Source organism: Passer domesticus, chromosome 4 (genome assembly GCF_036417665.1).
Source record: "Passer domesticus isolate bPasDom1 chromosome 4, bPasDom1.hap1, whole genome shotgun sequence".
NCBI classification, from domain to species: Eukaryota; Metazoa; Chordata; class Aves; order Passeriformes; family Passeridae; genus Passer; species Passer domesticus.
Window position 1 is genome coordinate 44,578,615 of NC_087477.1, and position 24,308 is coordinate 44,602,922.

At 34.0% G+C, this 24,308-nt stretch overlaps 1 protein-coding gene across 3 annotated transcripts in view; it reads right to left on the reverse strand.

Annotated features, from left to right (window-relative positions):
* FSTL5 (follistatin like 5) overlaps positions 1 to 24,308 on the reverse strand; it is a 368,231-nt gene that overhangs the window by 122,983 nt on the left and 220,940 nt on the right. For all 3 annotated transcript variants that reach the window (XM_064417538.1, XM_064417536.1, XM_064417539.1), the window contains one exon: positions 4,345 to 4,541. In XM_064417538.1, the coding sequence (XP_064273608.1) occupies positions 4,345 to 4,541 (197 nt within the window). The remainder of the gene's footprint in view (positions 1 to 4,344; positions 4,542 to 24,308) is intronic.

Here is a 24,308-nt window from a genome sequence, read left to right on the forward strand (position 1 = left end):
TATGATATTCACAGTGTTTGTAAGCTTTATCTCACTACTCATCCCTAGGAGAGTCTTAATTTCCCCCAGCTTGAAAGTTTTAGGGTTCTTATTTTTATTTTGAACCTAGAACTGAATATAGCACATGTTTAGTTTTTTTCCTAGATTAGTGATGTTAAAAATAGATAATGCAAGCTAAATAATATGTCCCTAATTAATAGCAGAAAATAAATAACACCATAGCTCAACATGCAAAATTTTCTTCTGCCTATGTAAAAAGTTGATTAAAAATACTAAGAGGAGATAGACTCATTATCCCTTCTCTGAGTTCCAAGCCCTCCAAATAACTCTTAATAACAGCACTGATTAGATGCAAAATCAGAAGTCATGAAGGTAAACATTTAAATGCCAGGGTCAACCAAGCATTTTGATCAGTTTAAGAAACAAAGTGTGACAGAGTGATGCAATTTATATAAGCAGTGCCTCTGCAAACAAGTCCCGTGAAGTATCGTCTGGTATAAAGTGCAAAAGTATTATCATTAATAAAGAAATAAAACCAAAATAACTTTGGGGTATTCTGATTTTGCAGAAGTAAGGATTAGTTTTTATGGAAATGAAAAGTATTTTCATTTGTCCTACATTAAGCTGGTAAGTAAAAGAAACACAGGCAGGTATTTGAAATTACAGATACCAGTTAATAAATAAGGATTTTAACTTCTTTCTTTGAATCTAAAAACTGATCATTGAAAGGAGGGAAAGGAAGGGGAAAATTATTATTATTATTATTATCATTATTATTATTATTATTATTATTATTATTACATATTCAACTTGCTTTCAGGCTATGTCACTTCCCTTTTCTGTAAAATTTTGCTTTCTTAGTTCACTAGTATAGGAAATAAATAAAAAAATAAATCTCTAAGTCTAATCAAGTGTAGAGTATTTCACTTCACACACTTCTTTCTTCAAAAAGAACCTTGAATTTCATTGTTAAGCAAGATAAAACATTTTTAGAGCCTATGCATCTTTCACTGATGGCAACCAGAAAAGGCTTATTGTTTATAAAATGGCAGGTCCACCACAGTAGAATAACTTCATTCATAACTGGAAAAACACATTTTATTCCCATGCCTACCCACAACACTTCTGCGCTTTTTCCTCTTTTAAACAGCAAAAGCAATATACAGTAATCAAGCAGTCTCCAGTGATAGAAACACTGGTATTTCATTTTCAAATTTTTATTGATTTCCAGTTTGGTTTTGCATAAGATAAAACAGATAAACAAATGAGTCTGTTAACAATTGAACGTTCATAGCTAAACCAAAGATTCAATTATTTCCCATTATTTTGGGCTCATTTAAAATGTGCCTAAATGCTTTAAAAACAAACCAAACCCTTCAAGGAACCACATCACCTAACTGGAAACCTTGCAGGTACATTGATCAGAGATGATGAAGATGATGACAATCCTGCCTGTTTCACTGCTCTCAGTTTGGAAAGATAGACACTCTCTCTGGCTAGTACCTACTTCTCAAAACAGAGTGCTCTGAAAGGTTAAATTCATAAATCCTTTTAAAATCAAGCCACATCTCACTTGCCAATACAGGATTTGGAAACTAAAACATTAAATGAGTCAGACACAGTGATGAAAGCAGTCAAGGCAGAGAAGAATTTATATTGGAAAAAAATGTCCATTGAGCCTGCATGGAGCTACATAACCCCACTGATTTCCTATTACATTTACACAGTGTGTTGGAGTTAAAATTCTTTTTTAGCTGCAATTCTGTATTGGACTACAAAGCCATGAACAATATTATACCCAGATGATAGAATTGTTTAAACAGTAGAAAAAAACAGTCTGCCAAGTTTTAATGTATTGCTATCATTCTTGAAGTATTAAAAAAAAAAAAAAAAACAACACCACAAAAAAAAAAAAAAAAAAAAACAAACAAAAAACAAACGCATACCAAACAAAAAACAACTCAGAAAACCCCAAACTTTTCTTACTATATGAAATAGTTTTTTTAAGGAACACTACTTTTGCTTTTTTTTGGGAGAAAAATATTTGTTTCTCTTGAATCAAGATGCAAATTCAATAACCTTATGACTTCTGTTCCAAAATACATCAATAAAATTGGAATGCTGCTGTCACTATTTCCAATCTCCAACTGATTCATTTCAATTTTGCATTAGGTAGGATGACTATATGGACACCTATGAGATAATAAATGCAATCCAAGGGCCTGATTGCACAGCAAGATTGATGAGATGTAAAATTTAAGATGCACTATAAACTGAAATTCAAGATTCACGTGAACATAAATTAACTTCAGACGTCCTTGTTTTCTACAGCAAGTGTGTTGCTTTTCATATCCCCTTAATATGATTTCATCTAAAATGCAGACAGGAGCTATTATTTATGACAACTCTGCAGATTTCAAAACTTTGACTGTGAGCACAACTGAGAAAAATTCTCCTAATCCTGAGAACATTTTCAGGAGTATGGTAACGTCTCCCTGTGGATGGTTGACCCTGACTGGATAATGAAAGTTTCATGGGCCAAGATAAAGCGAGAGGGCGATCACTCACCAATTACTGTCATGGGCAAAACAGACTCAGCCTGGGGACAAATTAACTGAATTCAATACCAATCAGACAAGAGTAAGATAAATGAGAAATAAAACTAAATATTAAAAACTGCTTCCCTCCAAGGGGCTTAACTTCACCGAAAATATTCTCTGTATTTTGCCTCCCCAGAAGAGCAGGGGGACAGGGAATGGGGGCTGCAGTCAGTTCATCACATGTTCTCTTTTCTACTCCTTCCTCCTTAGAGGGAGAACTCCTCTCAGTCTTCCCCTCCTACAGGAAACAGTCCTCCATGATCTGCTCCAACATGAGTCCTTCCCATGGGACGCAGTTCCTCGTGAACTGCTCCAGCATTGGTCCCTTCCAAAGGGTGCAGTCCTTCAGGAACTGACTGCTCCAGCATGGGTCCCTCATGGGAAGGGAAATTGAGTCTCTTGTCAAACCATACAATAACAACACAAACAATACTATGAATTTACTTTACATTCATCTGTAGGTTGGATAATTTGATGTTTCTGCAATGAATTTTAGCAAAACTAAAACCCACCTATTTTGGGTTTAAGTTTTTGTTTCAATACTTGTGAAAAAGAACTACTTTACATCTGCCATTATAAATTCCTCTTTATAGAAAAAAAGCATGTTGGGCAAAGTATGTGTTGAAAGTTTGAAAACAAATAATGGAAGACTAAAATTATTTTAAAACTATGTTTAACGCACACAAAAAAAGGAAAAGTATACATGTAGCAAAATGTAGAATAGAGAAGCATTAAATAATTTGAAATCTACATTTGTGATTCCTATCTTTGTTATCTATTCATATAGTATATTCATAGATAAATTATTATTTGTAATATATATAGAGGTATCGAAGTCCCTTAAAAGTTGAAGTTCTGAAAGACTCTAAGAGCTGGAGGAAAAATCAATATTGGAAAAGTACAGAAAAAAAAAATTAAAATTAATCTTTTGAAATAGTGTATTAGTAGTTGGCATGATACCTATATCTGCAATCACACCCTGGTCCTTGGAATTGCAACTAAAATTTTCCAAGTCAGTTGTATGGAAATTATAATTCCAGCATATTTCATAACACCGCCATGCAACTTGATAATGTTCAACACTCACATCTAAAAAATCCTATATTTTTTTTACATTTTAATCACCTGCCTAGTATTAGACTCATTAATACAGTTTAGCCATGATTAGGTTTCTCAAACTCAGACCTCTAGTAAATCAAGGTACATTTGCTCTGTTAATACTCTTTAATAGAATCAATCCTTTTAGGTAGATTAAAGCTAGTGCTGCTATGCCTACCTGAGCAGCAATTACTGGTTTAGATCTGTTATTAGTTAAAATTTGCTATTTAGAGACCACCATGAACTTCCTTTGCAAGATTTCTTCTGCCCTTCTCTAGCTGTAAGATAAAGCAGTAACACTTCTTTAGTATTACATAAGTGATTTACCTCATTATTTTAATTGTTTTCAACTTCTACAATACATCTATACACTTGGACTTGATGATAGTGTTCTATGGATAATAAAACAACTCATGGTCACAGCAGCCTAGACTGTTCTAACACACTGCAGGATACTTCAAGCATTATATTCAAATTTATAAAAAATCACTACAGAATTTCTGAATAATTTAACCATTCAAAAATTCTCAAATGAAGCTTTCCATCTCAAAGAGTTACATTTTCTAAATTATATTCCCTCTGTACATATCCTGAAAAGGACATCTGAAGAGTCACTGTGTTAAGAGAAACAAAAATTAAACCTTACCTGAGATAACTCATTAGTATCCACAAGTCCATTGTTGTCTGAATCAAAATAATTGAACATTTGATCTACAAGAAGTTTCTTTAACACCATTTTCTCACCAAGAGATTTATCTCTTGATTGTGCAATGTATCTCTGGTTTTGTAGATCCAGTAACATATTTTTCACTTCTGTGTATTCAGTAGGTTTGCATTTATCCCCTGAAAAGAAAATACACAAAAGATTATCTGGAACTTGATTTCCTATTAAAAGTCTAAAGGTAAACAAAACAAAACCAAAACATGAAAAAACATATAGCGCTACAAACAGAGTTCTTTCAAGAGATGAGAAATTAATTCTGTAGTAGTTTGACCCATAACATTTCCTTGTCTGCACTACAAATTAAAACAAAAACAAAGTATTGCAGTTTTAGCTATTTTCTTGAACAGATTTTTCTTTTTATGGAAACTGAGGAAACTTCTATCAGTTTCCAAGCCTGTACTTTTTAAATTTATCGTTCTGTAAATGTGCATCTGAAGATTTATTAAAGTTTTACCTTTAGTACAGCTATTCATGTAAATGTAGAAATGCAATATATGCAAAATACCCCTGAAAATATGATTGAAAAATATATGCTATATATTTCATAATAATATTTGACTTCAGAAAGCAAAAATTACTCCTGAGTGCTCATAAGCTATCTCCACCTTTTCATTTATTGGACATATCAAGGTTATTTGAACAAGAAAAGGTGGGATTGCCAAAGGAAGAAAAAGGATATATTTGACAAGATCTGATTTACTCCTTTCTTTATCAAGTCTTCTAAAAAGTGGAAAATGTTATGGAAATGTCCTGCATACAATGATTACAGTCAGTACTTATTTTAAACCAAACCACAAAATAATGTATGCCTGGTGTTCTCTTATGTCAGTTGCTGCATATTTTAAACTGGATAGAGAAACAGTTTAAAAGAGCTTGTTTGCTGTTTTATATTAAGATAATTGTAGGATTTTGAAAGGGTCTTTTATAAGATGAGACATGCAAATGTGCACCAGCGTAACACAATGTATTTGTTGCAGATGTATATTTGCAGTTAGCCAATAGTTAACTTCAAGCAGTGACTTCAAGACTAGAGCAATATACTGATTAGCAAAGAAAGGTATTTTGCAATCCTCTTTTTTAGTCAATATTCTGAATTTATGGAAACAACTATTTATGAGAAGTAATTATTTACCTCATGGAAACCGTGTAGGCAGGTTTTTTTTGTAAGTGGATCTTTTAAGGAACATCTAATTTACATGTATGGGACTGGAATTAATCATTTTGGTATATTTAGTGGTATGTGCATTGTTATGGTCATACTGTGAATATATTCATAGACATTACAAAATGCAGAGAGGGAAAAAGTTCATAAAGGCTTCTCACTATCTTAGTAACACTCAGATCTAAAAGAAAAGGATTTATGATAGAAATTAAATCATGGAAGAAAAAATGTTTTTTGGAACCAAAGCCACTCTAGCCTTTTTTGTTTTGGCTTTTCTAAAAGCCACCAACTGTTATATAGCTGTTTAAGCAACAGAAATAGACAGACCCAAGTTGTATTTAACTGACAGCCTAAACTATGCATAGTATTTGCATATTTGTCCTCATCTGCCAGGGGCATGAAGACTGAGGCCATACGATTTGTAAGAGTTGAGTTCTGCGTGAGTGCGTTTCAGGGGTCTAATGCAGAAATACTCAGTAGGGAAACATGTTTATTCCTCAGGCATTCTGAAGCTGCAGTGAGCAAACCTTGCCATCTGAAGGGATGCAGGCTCCAGGTGGTGGGGAGGGAAAAGAGCACTTAACTTGAACATAATCTAATTCATTTGGGTGAACTCCAAGAGACTGGGCCAGAAAACAAGTACCATCTTTGTCTCCCCTAGAAAACTTTTCTGGCTGTGATGCCTTTGAAAAGACAGTCTGGCTGCAGGTGATGACTAACACCATTTTGCATACACTTGTGGCAGGGATGGCAGGGAAGACAAGACAAATCCTATTTGTTAGTGTATGGCTATCAGAACTAGCTACCACATTCAGATTTTAGCCCCTAAAATGATCAGTCTCATTCTGCATGTTTAAAACTGCAAAGAGCTATTCTTTACAGATACAGAACATAGTAAAAGAGTTTGTTTTCTTAACAATATGTGTTAAATAATGGATTTGTCACAGTAGCACTGACAAGTTGCTTCATGTCAAAGTTTAAAAGAGAAACTCACACTGATGGTTTTCTTTTTTTTCCTGCAAGCACAGAACCTTGTCTCTCCCTTTAATGACTGACCAAGAATTGAAAAGAGATTTTCATCTCAACAAAGACAATAATGATGTTAATTTTTGAATACTGAAGATTTATTTCATTATAAATTCTGGACAATTTATGTGTAAATTGCACAAATATTTTCATATTTACAAGGCATGCAAATTTAGAGGAAACACAATTAAATTTATGTATCACATGATGATGAAAAACATTGCAATAATTAGTTGTGTTTCCTACTTTTAACTTCAAATAGAGTTTATGGAAAAAAGTTCTAAAGGAAGTTTGATTATAGTCCAGGAAAGACATTTTAATGTACTTTAGACATTAACTTTATATCTAAAACTTAAGGGAAAATGAACTAATATATTCTGTCACAACACCTGTTCAGACAGAGAAGAATTCAGAAAACATCTTTTCCATGACATTTCTACTTCTCTTTGCATAGAACAAACTTCTGTAGCTAGTATAATAGTCATATAAGAACCCTTAAATACAGCATGTCTATAATTTATACATTTTCCCAGACCATAAAAGTATTTGCATAATTTTTTAATATAAAACATAAATGCTGTCTAATGCAAAATAATCTGAGAGATTGCTACTGTCACAAGTTTGGGTACTTCCTGTAGAAAAACTTCATTCACAAATTCAGCAATGTAATCTGTTAGAAGCACTATATCACATATATTTTGATGTAACACCTACCTTCTAAATATTACTATGAATTTTAGCAATGCAGTTTAAGCCAGTGAGAGATGAACCTTCAGTTTATGATCTTAATTAACTACAGTTGTGGTAAACCACATTTCCACAGCTATATTACATTAAAACCTTTTCATTTTATACATAATTGAAAGTAGTCTTTAGACCAACATCTGTAATTTAAGGACAAACATGATGATGGATGGATGTTACTGACAGATAAAGGAATCACAAGGAAACAATGAGAGACTCCCAGTGAACACAGGGCACAATTTCATTAACAAATTGCTCTTATCTCGTTGTCATGATTGGCTTTTACTGCAATATTTGAGGAAACATGAAGCTGATGTTTAAATTACAGGAATGAGACTCTGTTTACAGGAGACCTCCCCCAGGCTGGAGTAGCAGCACAGAGAAAAACTCAGTTGCTTTATTTATGTTCTAATAATTTAGTAAGCATTACTTGTGAAATAGTTGTCTCAATGACACACGATGGTAAATGGGGATTAAGTACATCAACCTTTATAGTGAGAAAAAGTAATTTATGCTTAACAAAATTGAGAAACTACTGGGAATACACTACAATTATATTACTTCCAAAAAGGCCTATTAAATTCTACATAGTTAGCTATATACGTGAAAGAGTAATCAACATGTACATAATTTATTAATTCCATTTTCTAGTACTTTTTCATTTCTGAACTAGAATTCCTACAAGAATAAATAGTTATTTTCAAAAAAAAATCTAGAAACTAATAATAGAAAAAGAAAATACAAAATTTCCTTTTCTGTTTGTTTCATTCATGGAAAAGACCAGTTCTACTACACAAGAGTTTTTGTCCAAAAAACCAACCACCTAAGTAAAAAGAGCTCTACTATGATTTATTTCACAAGTTTTCTGACACTGTCGGTGCAGAACAACCACAGAAGTTGTGCAGAAATCTAAAAGTGACAAAACCACAATGGAATCTAAGTGCAGGTCTCCAGTTCCATATCTTGCACTTTCTGAAGTAGTGATATTCTTAGGTTTTAATTTGTTCAAACTCAAAAACAGTAGAAAAATGGAAACATTTGCTGTTTCTTTCCATTCAATGCAACAGTTTTGTAGCTGTATCTCTGTTACCTAGGAAACAGCTCAAAGTCAGATTTTGAGTGCTACTGTCCTTCTAGACAGTATTGAATAGTGGTATCTGACGATAACAGTAAAAGAAGTTCTGTTTGACAATTAGTCGTGCTGAATTTTTAAGAGAAAAAATTATCACAAAATTAACTAATTATTTATGAAAATGTGGGAAAGGAACATACACATTCTTAACACCTACGGAAAAAATTAAAGAATTGGCTAAGTTAATAATTCAGGGAACACTCCTTTCATCTAAAGTCAGATATCAGATTCTTGTATTTTGTAGATTTTAGAAAAACACTAATATACACAAAGAAGAAAAGAATGCACATATTTATAAAACACAATAAAGCAAACCACTTGATTTTGCAGTTCTTTCACCACATTCATGGTTAATACTTTAGCCTTTCTTTTCCTGAGCCACTCCATTTAGCAGGAGCAACCCCTATGTCAGAAAGCTAATATTCACAGCATGTTTATCCCTACAAAAGACATCAGCTGCTGAGATACAATTTGATTCTGAGCTATCTGTGATTTTGCACTGAGTTTTATCTCTATCTATTGGTAGATTTTTATCTATATCTATATAGCACAAATGGTTTCCACATTGTTCTTTTAAAATTAAAATAACTTTAGATCTTTCAGACATGGCAACTAGTTTTCAGTGAAGCATATCTCATATGAGCAGTTTTAAATAATCCAAAACAGATATATATATAAATCAGATTGTAGGCAATGGAATAGACCTGATAAGCAGAAACTTCTAGCCTTCTACATTCTGAACATATTCAGACTAATCTAATTAACCAAAATAATTCACTGCAAAATCACTAATTATATTGCATGGAGCAAACATGAGAAACTAATCAAAGATTTTATATATATATATATATATATACACATATATATACACACACACGTATAGAAACTCATACAGATATGCAAACACACACATTCATATGCACATACACATATGTGATATCAATAAATTTCAAACATAAGGGGAAACTTGTAGGTCTTCATCCATTCAGCTATTTCTTAACATCTGTCTATAGATAAAGCATGAAAGTTGTAATCTTACTTGTAGCCCTAACAAATAAAGGGATACTTTAGACCACAAATATTGCTTAGGTTTATCTGAAAGAAACTTCAAGCCAGATATCATTTCACAATATCTTATTCTTCAATATAAATCTCATTTCTTCCAAATCTAGAGGTCAAAAGTTTTGACCCTTATTCTTTGGTCTCCTCACTGAAGCTCTGGACATAGAAGAGAAACAATCTCACCCATACAACAGAACTAAATTTTGACCTATGTCCCAGAGTCTGAGGCAGGTGGAGAGGAAAGCTTTACACTCAAAGCAAATAAACAGGGATTAACATAAAAGATTTTCCCTATTGAAGTTATGTTTCAAATAAAATGTGAGAATTTGAGAATTTTCTACTATTTTTTAAAAAAACATGATATTTCAGGCCTGCAAAATTTGGCCCAACAGCTCATCTTTACACATTCAGACTTAACAAAAAAAAAAAGAAAAAAAAAAAGAAAGAAAGAAAAATAAATACTTTTTGAATCTGTGTTTGGCTTGTAGGATTTTGGGGTTTTTTTGGTGGGGGGCTGGTTAATTGTAATTTACACACAGCAGATGTGCTGCTTTATGTCTCATTGTGCAGCATCCATTCAAACTTTCTAATGACATACAACATTATCTAAACCTAAATTTGGCATTACTGCCAAAGTCAAGATATTTAGGTGTTAACAACTTCAATTACTCAATTCTGTTGTGCAAATAGGTTTAAATAGCTACAAAATTTGGTAAGAATGTTCAACAGTGTTCTCCATTGTTATGGCATACACATATAAAAATAGCTCCCACATAAACAAGCCATGCAATTATCCAGACAGGCACACAAATACAAAAATTTAAAGTTATATCTGTTATTGTCTTTGAAAAATACTTCTAATTAATCACCATAGCTGGTATATAAAACAGAAATTAATCTAGATTTTCAAAGCCTTAGTTGTACTTTGTAAATAAGGAATAATGTTGTCCTTTCCTCAGATACCGCCAGTTAATTTTTTCTGAGCCATTGCAATTTTTCAAAACTAAAATTTATAACACAAAAGTAATAATTTCACTTAATTCCACATATTGGCACAAGTCTGGTGTCCAGACTTATCTGGGGACACATGTAAACAGCTTTTCAGTGCCTAAACAATCAATAGTTCAGATATACTATTCAGATCTTCCTCAGAAAAATGCCATTTAGGTTAACAGACAGCAGAAGCTGATATACATTTGCATTAAGATTAACTAATAAAGTAACTGAAAATCAGTTACAAAAAGTACTGAAAACAGCTTTTGGGGTAGTGATCTGTGTTGTTCTTCTGCTTGCTAATGCAGAGTAGTTATCATATCACAGGTCTCTGGATGGAAGAAAATAGGTCATATAAACTTTCACCTTCAAGCTGGCATTTGAAAGCTACAGCAGGTTGGCAGTAATGAGCGAAACATCATTTTCCACAGCTGAGAAAACAGTGATGTTGGGGTTGTGTGGACTGCATGTTTGCATCACAGACTTTGTAAGCAGTGCTAGTCTAAAACTGGAAAATGCAGGACTCTGCTACAGGATTGAGCCTGTGGTGAAACAACTCAAATCCACACTGACTACATACAGTGATATCACTTCTCAGAACTTCTCTAGTCCTTCATTCTTACTTTGAGGTATTATACCATGGTAAAGGAGATGAAAATGAGTGCATTTTACAAATGAATGGTTTTGGTTTTTTTCTTGTATCCAGCTCAAGCTTTTAGATCAGTTTTTCTATTTGTTTCATGCATCTCAAAAAAATTAACCTTCTGTTTCATCAGTAAACATTAATGCACAACATTAACAAGATAATCTGGGCTTCCTTGTTCTCTTTAAAAGAAATTTGAGAGAGAAAAAGAGAAAATCAGTATGTCCCAAAGGAAGGCATTATTAAAAATGAAGGTTGAGACAGAAGTTTAATGCAGCATTTTATTTTTCCCTCTAGTGGAGTTAATGCAACCATTGCTGCTGTTAGTCTTCCTCCCACAGGGCTTAAACAATTTTTGACTTGAAGTATCTAAAGTGATGCTATGAAAGTTGTAAAATGATATAGGCCTACATTAAAAAAAAATAAAAAATTCCACATCGAACAAGAAAACACTTATGGAATGTAAGCCTCACCAGAAAATCTATGCAGAATTCTACCGCTTCTTGGGAAGCATACATCACAGGGCTCGTTCTTATTAAAAACAAACAAAGAAACAGAAAGCTACTGAAACAGATGAAATATTAGGTCACAATCTTCCTTTTCCCAAAAGTCTCCCAGAAATCTGGAAAGGTTTTTTAATTCCTATTAAGGAATCTTAATAGGTTTATGAAGGTGAGGTATGAAGACTGGGCTAAGGCTAAGTAAAGCAGTACTAAAACTTTGGCGGTCGGGGAAGAAGACAGCTCTGTTGCTCCATTTCTATTTCTTCTCCATCATGACCTATGCCCACTTCTTCCTTTGTTTCACCTTCAGCACAGCTGGGTTTTGCTGCAGAAGTTCTAACATTCAGTCTTTTGCTATAAGAAAAGGAGACTTAGTTTTATGTGTGTGTATGTATATATGGAACCAAAAATTAACAATAACCTGGCATCACACACACTTGTGTCTGAATTTCTACTCATACTCGTACTTGAAGTTAGAGTGGTGTAAATCAATGCAAAAGAAAATCCAGGCCTCCTTAACCTGAATTGTATTTAGAGATGTAAAGTTGTCAGATTATGCACAAAGTTTGACCAGTCATCATTAAACAGTGTTTTGATTATTGTTTTCACAGTCACAGAAAAGGCTACCTAGAGAAAACAGATCAATATTCGAATTGAATACTCCTGAATTCCTATAAATATATGTTTTAATAGAGATTATTTTATAAAAATTTTATATAAAGTCTCTGAAATAGGTGGTCTGGTTTACATATGACAGTGTTCACAAGATAACATCTAACACTTTAAAATATGGACTTTCAACCTGTCAACTAGTATGTGCCACAGAGCAATTTTGGGTACATCTATCCCCTCACAATAGATGATGTAAACTGACAGTTTTCATTCTATATGTCTCCTCTTCACAGATAAATGAAGGGAGGTAGTGTAAGATTTCAAAATATGTAACCTGCAAAAGGGATACAATTTTTGTCTATTTGTAGAAGCGTGACACCCACATCTGCTGTTTGTATTTACCTCCTTTTAAACTTTACTTTGAAGTAAATAGGCTTCCTGCCTCTAAAAACAAATTGTGAAAGAAAAAGGACATTATAGGGGTATTTCTCTTTAAGGGGATTCTCATCTCACTAAAATGCTCTGCCCCAGCATAAATTTTGTAAAGTTTCTGCACTGTTTTGAAGCCATACAGGTTCAGCTGGTTTATGGAGAAGGAGCCACGTGAGCAAAAGCAAAGAGCAGAGAATCTTACAGTGACTGAATTAAACCAAGATCGGCCTACTGGAAGAACCCTTAACTGTGAAAGAAAACAAGTGAAAAAGGCCAAGTTTTCCTCACAAGTATTAAAGAAATCATTACATTCAAATTCTTCCTAAATACAATGGAAAAACTAATTTTCAAAATACCTTACTTTACAATATGCTTAAATTATTCTAGAATAAAATCAGTTGCTGTTTCAAAAGTGATATCTGAGTTACCCCCTGTTAGAAGACAGTAGCAGCAGTGCTGGTTAACAGAACTACAACAGCAGGAAAGTAATGCAAGAAGAGGTGTGGACCACACAGAAAATTCACACACAAATCTATTGTGAAAACACATTTGTTTCAATTTTCAGATTGCTAAACAACAGGTGCAAATGTCAAACAGGTTAACAATTAAGAGTAGATACATTAAACATTAAATGCAAATGAAAAGTAACCCCCTGACATGTGATATTGCTATTACAGTTCCAGAGAAAATATGTTAGGAAATTATATCAGAAAGAGAATGTCTATATAAATATGTATACTTATGTGTACTAATGATAATAAAGCAACCGCCAGATTCAAATGCAAACAAGATAAAAGATAAGTTGATTAAACCATTTAATGTTTTAAAGGTGAAAATTACCCTGTTAAGCATAGGAAAATTGTATCTGCATAATACTACTTAAGATACTACTGCAGAACAAGTTTAGCTGCTGTTATATTTTTATTGTTTCAGAAAAACAGGACCACATTGGGAACACTAAAATAAAGTACTAGCTGTTATATAGAAATAATTGGAGCTATAAACAAGTATCCTCAGTTCTCATTTTTTTACTAAATAGAAATTAAATCCACAAACTCATTTAAGAAACTCTAGAAACAAACTTGATATATAAATTTCATCTTATGTGGTTGCTTGAAATAGCAGGCACAGATTTGATTTAGGTAAAATTCCCCCCATTTTATTTTCTTATATTGAACAATACCATGGTAAAGAAATTATTATTTTGAAAAAAGATATTCCCTTTCCATACGTGACAGAAAATGCACAAATACAATTGTACTACGACTATCAGATTACTCAGTGGTTTTATTCAATCTCTATTATACTTTTGTAGACTCATGCTAGTCAAAAAGCAATGAACAAGAAATTCATAGAAAATGCATACTGTGCAAAAACATATTTTATATGCACTGAAAAGTGGTTACAACTCCTCTAGTCATTCAGCCTGACTGAATTCCACATATTAGTACCAGACTTTTCTCATTCTAACTAATAAGACATGCCATTGCAACATGGCCACTTGTGCATATACTACATATAACATAACACTGGAATAAATAGGAAAAGGCTGTAAATCAGGGGTACAAGAGATGCAGTTCTTTAAGAGCTCCCTTTTTGTTAAATTAATGATACTTTAAAACTCTAAGGAACTGGCACTATTTGTCAATTCAAAACTTTAGCGATTTCAAGAAATGCCCTGACCAATTAAAATTACTTTGAGTCCCACCTGGGCATAGCAACCTTCATTAAAAGCTCTTAATGACAGCTAATTCAGCAGGGCTACACCACTGTGTGAGAGTAAACAGCATCTGCAAGAAACCAAAATAACTATCTCCAAGAAAGGGATTACGTAGTTACATTTGTAGGTCAGCTGAAGTATGTTGTAAAACGTCAGAGCAGTTTCATCCTGTCTGACTTGTAAGAGGTTTAAAAACATTGGTTATTCTTCAAAAATCCACCAAGAAAAATGTCAATAATTTGGGGACTGCATTTGAGATGAAATATCTGATTCATGGCTTCATAACATCACAAGCCCTTCTGAAAAATGTAACAGTAATTTGAGAAGACACAATAATGAAGGTGGAATTTGTTATTTAATACAAACCTATCACCTACACCAAATTCACTGTTTAAATTTGTATGTAAATGTGCAGAGGTTTCTTCTGGAAGGGCCTTTCAAGTCTAAGAATAATCTAAATAACTTTTTTCAACCCCCTTGAAGAACGCTTTATATTTGTATATACTATATATCGTGAGACAAGAGGTGTGAACCCAAACTCCAAACTATTCTAACTAACAGAAATTATCTCATTAAGAAGAGAGCATTTTATCTTAATTCTCATGTTCAGTAAATTAGTGTGTGTCAGTAAAGTGAATTACACTCTATTCTCAGCTGCACTTCAAAAAATAAAGCTGATCTGACCTTAAAGAAGGTGGGGACAGCCTTTCCAGGCCTGAATGGGTGCCCAGGCTTCAGAAGTATCCCTGAGGCATCTTCTCAGGCTCAGTCTCAGATCCTGAACAGGTGCCAGAGGGCAACAAGAATTTGAAGCAGAGGAACTGGAAAAGATTTCAGTGTGAAAGGCCTGACACTAAAACATACTGCAAAAAAGTGAGACAGCCTCTCCAAGTCACGTTCCTTACCAGACAGTGGGGCACAGTCATGGTATGACACTGACTCCTCTGCTTCTACAGGCTCACCCATTTGATGGCTCAGATCAACACCCTTGGCTTTCACAGGGGAAGCTTCTTAATTACAAGGCATGAGCTCAGGTGCATTTCAGGTGCTGAGGGCAGACAATCTGGCTGTAAACTGAGAAAACACTCTATATCTTAAGTGGGTATAAACTTCTAGGTTACCATTAGACAGTTGTAACCTAGGCACTAAGGAAAAGGCAGATAAAAAAAACCTTAGCAGAATAAATTCAAAAGTCCCCATGTGCCAGGTTTGTTATGAACAGTAGACCAAGCAAGTCCTGACCTGTGAAGGTCACAAGCAGGTTAGCAAATTTATAATTCCATGTTTCCCCCAGGGGAAAAAGTGGCCAGATATGTTAAAGAAAATCATCATTATAAGGACAAGTATTTTTAAAAGTAAGTAGGTCTGATTAAAAAAACAACAACCACTAAACTTTTTAAATTAATATTTTAAATCAGGACAGAAAGACAAAATTAAGGATTTGAGTGGACACAACTTCTTTATCCATGCATGAGCACGGAACACCCTCAATAGATATTGCTGAAGCCAAAGCATATACCAGTAACAAACATTTCTGAAATACACCATTTCAACATATGCATTTAAAATAAGTATATACTGCAATTCATGCTGAACAAAAGACTATCACTCCTACATTGTCACTTTGCTAATAAATCTCCTTGCAAAAGGTCAGATATAGGAATCTGAACTCAAATCTGAGCATAAAGCAACTTTATGTTGCATATGAGCAAAAGAGTTGAGGAACACACAGAAACTCTTCTCAGCAGAAAATTTTCCCAGTTTAGTATTCACAAGTGGGTACATATTTAGCTAGTTATTTGAATGCTCTTTTATCTCATCATCAAGGCATGCTGCCATTGTAGGACCTTCTGGAACACAGTCTATAGTAAATATTTTCCTTCAAAGCTATTTCTCATCATACAATACTGATGGGGACTTTTTTTTTTTGTCAAAGGTAGTCCTCGAAGTAGAATTTCACCAGACATATGTCATATAACCATTTATTGGTGTGCATTAGCTATTGTCAGATACGAAGAAAAATATTTTGTCAGAAGTATTTGGTCAGCCACAAAAATGGGCTGTTTAGAGAGCAGCTCTCTAAACAGATGTGGTTTCTGTTATTGTCCTTTTGCCATCTGACATCAAAGCCAGGTCCAATTTATTTGGATTAGTATTTGTTCAATGCTAAAAATGTCATGCTCAGCAAATATAAATGTTATCTGTTCAGAAGAACTTATATTCTAAAGGTAAATTCACAGAATATGATTACACACCTCTTTCCCTTACCCGTTTCCATTTCTCTACCACTCAATTTTCCTTGATGGTTTCTGACTTGCTAAATGAGTTGGTTTACTCACTACAGTAGGATTAACTACGTTAAAAGCAAATGAATCCTTGCAGTCTTGTATTAGCACTGAATTCTTGACTATCAGAATATTTCATTCCTCATTTACTCAATGAATTAATGTGCAACGTTTATCTAAGAACCACACACTGAACATTCCTACACATTACTGCAGTTGCTCTGGATAATCTTTCCCCACCCCTAAAGCAAAGAGTGATAAAATTGTCAATGTGCTTTCCCTGTGGATATAACGTTTCTATCAAACAGATGGGTGGATTTCTTCAATCTTTCTAACAAGAATTAATGGAAATTAAAAAAGGATTTATTGACTAGTGGCAGATGGCTGAAGGATTTTGCTTAGGTACAACTCATGTAAATTACAAAAAAAGCAAATTCAGCCTCTTGCTGTGGACAAGAGGTTACTCCTGCATTAAATTAGGAACATCCTGTTCACTGTTAAAAGGAAGTAAACACTTTCCTTTTTACAGTTGAACATTGCTTATTCCAAAAGTCATGTTCTTGGGAACACTAGGCCAAGGGAATAAGAAATTTGGTTCACAGGGTCACAGAATGGGTAAGGTTGGAAGGGACCACAGTGTGTCACATCTGGTCCAACCTCCCTGACCAAGCTGTGTCATCGCAGAGCACAAGGCACAGGATTGTGTCCAGACAGTTCTTGATTATCTCCAGTAAGGGAGACTCCACACCCCCTCTGGGCAACCTGTTCCAGCGCTCAGTCACTGCACAGTAAAGAAGTTCTTCCTCATGTTCAGGTGGAACTTCCTGGCCATCAGTTTCTGCCCTTTGCCTCTTGTTCCACTACTCTGCACCACTGAGCAGAGCCTGGAAATATCTTCTAAGACTCTCCCTTCAGATCCTGACAGACATTGATGAGATCCCCACTCTGCTGTCTCATCTTGAGACTGAACAGGCCCAGCTCCCTCAGCCTGTCCTCATAAGAGAGATGTTCCAATCTCTCAATCATCCCTGTTGCCCTCCACCAGGCATGCTCCAGGAACTCCATCTCTCTTTTGTCCTGCAGAGCCCAGAATTGGACACAGCACTCCAGATGTGGCCTCACCAGAGCTAAGGTACAACTCATGTAAATTATCTCCCTTGACCTGCTGGAATGTTCTTCCTAATGCACCGTAGGACACCATTGGCCTCTTGGCCACAAGGGCACTGCTGGCTCATGAAGAGCTTGGTGTCCACCAGCACCCCCAGTCCCTTCTCTGCAGAGCATCTTTTCCATGCTCATGTAAAATCTAACATCTCTGGCTCTAAAAACACTGGGACTGAAATTTTAGAACACAGTTTGATTTTGTATTAATAGTAATTTACTACTATGCAGAAAATTGATTTCTTCTTGGATAAAAAATATATTTGGAAAGAAAATATCTCTGCAGAAAAAAGAATTTTCTACAAAATAAATTTAAGTAGATTCTATAAAATATTTTAATATTAACTACATTTTTTACTCATTCACAAAGGTCTTGATAACCTAATATAATATTAAGTTACAAGCTTGGAAGCCTCACAAATTATACATAAAAAAGACAATCATTTATTTATAATTCCCCATTAAATGTTTATGTTTCTTGAGTTGAAAAAAAGGAACACTTCTATTTTATGTTGTAATTACAGAAACTAATCAGATGGTTAATCTATGTTTCTGGTGAAAAAAAAACAATTAAAAATATCTTCTGTCAAGACAGAATAGTGTTTAATCTATATGTGCATTTTAATATAATTTGTGTTTTAATATTTTTCTTATTATCCATTTAATATTTAAAAGCACACTGGAAACATGTTAAGATGACAGTTTGGGGCACTGCTTTAGTGCTTGTTTTTCTTTTCCTCCAGAACAATAACCTAGATATTTGTGTAATCTATTTGAAATCTGCTCTCTTACTGAAAAACCCTCTATGCAAACAGTTAAAATTATAATTAGTGGGGCATTTCAGCTCTATCTAGATAGTAATATTAGTTGCAATTCCAAAATGTTAATTAATTTTAATGTTATAGGCTTAAGGTAAAGCTAGTCTTTGCCGGCCTTGAGAGAAATTGCAAAACCAACCTTAAGTGACCTCTAAGATGTTACCTCATCATATAATATAATCTCTGGTAAATTTCCAAAACTAGCAATACTGTTCACAAATTTTATTTGTTCCTAAAAGTATTTATGTAGATATTATTAACACTCATTTATATCAAACTCACCCAAGCCTACTCAGAAATTTAAAAGACAGTTTAGGCATTGCATGATTTGCTGGTAGATAGATGAGTACATTCTCAAGAATAGCGTGCAATTTGGAAAGTAGTCAACCCTGACTACAAGCACAATGTGTACTCAGAATCAGTTTTCTTTAGTAATGTAACAAAGGTACTTGAAGAGCTTGAATGGCTACACACACAGATAAATTGAGGGACATGACCCATCATGCATTTATCAAAAATACGTCTCTTCCAGTTCAGTCACTGTTAATATTGCTGCTCTGTTGAATACAGTAGCAATTTTGCTTTAAATGTTTAGTCTACAAATCCAACAGGAGTGCAATAACTTCATTAAAAGGCAATTAATTGAGAAAAAATATAACCCTACTTTTGACTTATCACACTAAAATATAAACACAAACATACATACATACACACAGAGAAAAATTATAGCTTTAGCAGAAAACAAACCTCTACAGACTTAGCCAATCAAACAAAGAACCAGTTTATGGAACTATTTTCAATTCTTAATGGTTCCATGGGTAAAACACAATTAGTGAAGTCAATAAGTTGTCACATATGCTTACTGCTGGTAGGTTGCAGAGCTGTCTTCCACGTACTGTTCTTAGCCCACAGTGAGAGCTATATTCTTAGAAAATGTATGTAGAACCGGTTTGTGAAAAATGCAGCCAGAAAACTAAAACCTAAATCCCACTAACATGATACAAAGATACGTATACCTTATCCCAAGTCTAACTAAATTTCCACATATTTGAACTCTAAATAATTTAACTCAAAAATTTAGACATTTCTGCTGCAGCTAAAAATGAGTCTATACGTTTTACTTCATATTTACTATGGGCTTCAAAGATTTAAAAATTAAGAAAGTGGGAAGTGAAGCAGTTGAAACATTTAATGCTTAATTGGACTTAATGAACTTTAATTGAGTTTTTAAAGAAGTGTGTGTGGGATGGTAGCCTGAATTTTGCTCCATACTAAAAATATATTTTCAGGGAACGTTCATACTGACTGCAACTAACTTATCCTTTGAAAAGTGTGTTGGCATTCTAATGATTTTTCACAGTAATAATCACTTTTCTCACTTGAATATTTGCATTTTAAAAAGTCAAGTCCTTCTATTATTTACTATTATGAAATACAACAATTATTTGTATTGTGATTAGTCCAAGCAAGATGAAACACAAAATGTAGCTTTAGAGCATGCCTGCCTATTAACTACTTTGAACAGATTAGTTTATGAGCAAGTCACTGACCATGAAGTTTGAAAAGAGACGAATAGGATAATGATACAAAGGAGCAAATATATAAGCATTAAAATACTTCTATTTTTAATAAAAAACAGTGATATGAGTTTTTTGAAACCATGCTTTCAAACTATTTCATGCTAGCAAAACAGGGCATCAATTAGCTGAGGCTCCTTATAACTCCCAATTAAATTTAATCAAATTAATAAATTGAAAAAAATTCAATAAAAAGAACAGTTTTCATTGAATTTCTGACAGTAAGAACTACAGGGTGTAGCTTTTTCAAGGAAAAAAATACAATATTTATGGGAAAAAGTAATTTATCTTGCACTGAGCCCTCAGTAGAAATACTCAAGAAACATTTTTCTACATGCACAGTAATGTCCTTTGAACTTAGCATTTCCAAACCTCCTGAAAATATATTTTCATTTTTTCCCATTTTGTTCTCTTCTCTCCTCTATTTTGTATTCTTCCTTTTATTCTAAATAACATATTCCTCCTCCTCGCAATCTTTATATTACAATAAAATGGTTTCCACAGTATGTCTAAAAGAACACTTTGCATTGTAAATGCAATCTCGTCATAAATCAATTCTTTGGCTTGAAACTCAGGATGAGAGTAGATGGATTAGTTCAAAAACTCACATGGATGGAAAAGTTAATGTAGATTCTGGTACTTCAGCAGCTTGAAGGAGATACACACACACACGCTGTTATGAAGAAGGGACAACGCTGCCTTGCTCTGTTTTGTCTGCCTCTCTCACATTGGTAATTCAAGTCTTTTATCCTTGTACCAACACTGACTTTGCTAAAAGATTCCTCACTCTGACTGCTTGATGTGGTTTTTTACAATTGCCACTTCTCTTTCAAATAGAAAAGTGTAGGTCTAGGTGGGTGTTTGGAAGCTCAGCCTTCAGTGGTGCTCCACACAAAGTACATAAGTGGTTTTGTATTCCAAAAACGCTGCAAGTACTATATACTACATAGTACTATATACTGCTTAAAGTTTTCACCCATGCTAATTAAGAAAAGTACACTCAAGAAAGTTTGTCATCCTCATGAAGATTAAGAATATTCAGCACACCAATTATCTGAATATTATAATCAAATTCTTTGACTGGATTATATAATTATTAAAATGACAGTTGCAGTTATTTTCCTGGCATCTCAGACAATAATAAAGTTAAAGTGCTCTAATGATTTTTTTCACCCTTATATGCTACCGGATACCTATTGAACTTCTTAACTGTATAGAAGATCACGCCCAACAAGTTAACACAGAATAAAACTCCTAAAACTCTTCATTCCCAGTCTAATTTATAAGGGAGATGAGAGCTCTCTCCTTTTTAAGCTTTTCCCAGCACTGGTATTATTTTGTTTCAAGTATCACAGCAATCTTTGAAGCTCAGGAAAATGGGCTCTGAATAATTTACCATTTCATTTTTTTTTTAAATTTCATTTTCTAGTCCAAAAGATTGGAGTTACCAATGTCGATTCACATAAAATTCTCATCATGAAAAAAAAAATTGATGGCCTTAATCTATCTAGATTATTAGCTACACAAAAATAAGAATTGCAAAATATCTCTGTTATCTGTTATTTCATTCAGATCAATGTGATCATTCAGGTCATCAAGTCTACAATGATATCTTGAGACAAACTGTCTGTTGATCCCTTTTATCTCATTCTTCCTCTTGTCCAATCTGCACTGCAATGAGTCCTTCAGAGGCTACATGGAAGTAGTTTCACACCCCCTTCACAGCAGAATTTCTCAAGTATAATTCCAGTGTTAAAATGCTGGAACTAGGCAGAACAAGTGGAGAAGACCTAGTTACTGGAACTCTATGTATGGAGTGATATATGTTGGACAGAGATATCAAACTGTAGCTTGATTTTTGACAATCACATGCTCTAAAGAAGTTGATGCTTTAATAATTTTCTATTGATTTTATAAAGCTAAACCAAATAATTACAAAAAAGGAGAGAGACTTTGATTCAACAACAAAATCATGACCCAATAAACACAATTTCCACCCCTTTCCCCAAAAAAATCCTTTTAAGAATACAAAACCCACTGTAATGGGCAACTCATAATATGATGCTATTCTTGGGATTATGGGAAGGATAACTGACTGTTAGGATAAAAATAGATTTTTGGAAGAACATGATGTAATATTTTACCAAGCATTTAGAATTTGCCAAACAAGGTATCTTCAGAGACTGCTAAGTCATAATAGAGCATTCAAAAGGCTGCCAGGAGAATGTTGTAATGCAACTGAGCAGATTTCAGTGTCAGAAAACACAAACAGTGAGCTACTGAGGGAAATGTCACAAGCCAGGATAACAAAATAAAAAAGAAAAAATAACTTTTGTTGACTAAGAGGAAAGGATAGGATTCAAGTGGAACACAAACGAGCCACCAACCACTCATTAAGTTGCTACTCCACAGCCTGTAAACTAAATTTAAGAGGGAAAATCAGTACATTCCTGAAAGCACCAGCAGTACTGGGAAGTGTACTGCATAGGAGTAGTTGAGCAAGCTCCTCAAAAAATACAAGGATAAGATGATTGCTACTAAGAAAAATAAAAGGTGCATATGAGTGTCTTTGTGGCGTAGAAGTAAGAAATTCTTAACTCTTGGTCTTTTTGCTAATTTGATTTTATGACAGATCACATATAACCAAAAAATGTCAGGACAATCCTGGCTCCCAGAGACTGTTTCCAGCCACAACTATACAAGTTTAATACCTTGTAACCTGCTGAAATGTGTAAGAAATCAATCTCATATTTACTTAAGATGGTAAAACTACAAAACAGACAATCTGGTGTAACAAAGATTGTCACCTCTTGACATTGTATTAGAAATAAAAAAAAACAAACAATAACAACAAAAACACAAACAAGCAAACATGTTTGTACTGCTAAAGACTAATAATGTCACTATGGACCTGTAGAGAAATTAAAAGCAAGAGATATGGAAACCGGGAAAAAACCCCTAGGTGTGATTTTGAGTTTAGAGACTGCCATTTCTTTCTGAAAATTGTATCAATTGTTTGAGAGAGATGCATGCTGCAAACAAATAGGAAACAGATTTCCAGAGAGATTAAAACTTTTTTTCTCTGAAACTAAATACAGTATTTTTTGGTTTGTTTCATTTCATTAGGTCCAGATGCACTGTGCCTTTGTGAATGCTCAGCAAAATTTAGGAATGAATTGTACCCTGCCAATAGCAGTACTGGTAACTCAGCAAGATCTTTGCATATCACTTTGGCATATGAAAAGACCAACTCAGTTTGTCCAATATTCTCAATATTCAATTCAATTTTTATGAATTACTTCATATTCTGTATTGTGCTACTTCAAATGCCTATGATTAGTGTCTTTAAAGACTTAAGCATGAAACAGAACAACTGAAATTCTCTGCAGGATCAGCAATAGGAAAAAGGACACAAAATTCATAACTTTCTTCTACTTATCATAGGGAAAATTTAAAGCTTTTAAAATGAAGTAACAGTTAGAAAAATATTTCTTAGGAAGAAAAAACCTATATGCTTAGCACATGCAAATTACTCAGGTATCTGCATGGCTGTTAATTATATTATGAGGCCCCTCTGTCCAACAGTGCTGACAGTATTTGTGTCCTATTTTGCAATTTAGTCTTACAACAGCAGTGAACTCTATAGCTTTGGGCTGACAGGCTGTGCTCAGGAGCCTAAGGTGCCTGGTAGTTTCATTGTTCCTGAGGAGTGCAGCTCTTATGGAAGGGCATAGCCATGGACTAAAAGAGAGAGTCTCTCTCAGTTTAGACTAATCCAATGAATGGCTTTGGTGGTTAAAATACAAAACTTGAATTCCACTTTGTATTCAAGCTGTGAGCTCATACTGCAAGCACAGTCCAACAGAGGAGGAGCAATAGTGCTGACTATTGTCATTAACCAGGCTGCTCAGTTCTAAACATGCTGAAACATTTCTCAGAGTTGAGAGTTTTATTTCCATGTAAATTTATCAATAACTCAGCTTGAACCATTGATCCTCTACTTTTCAGCCTTATGT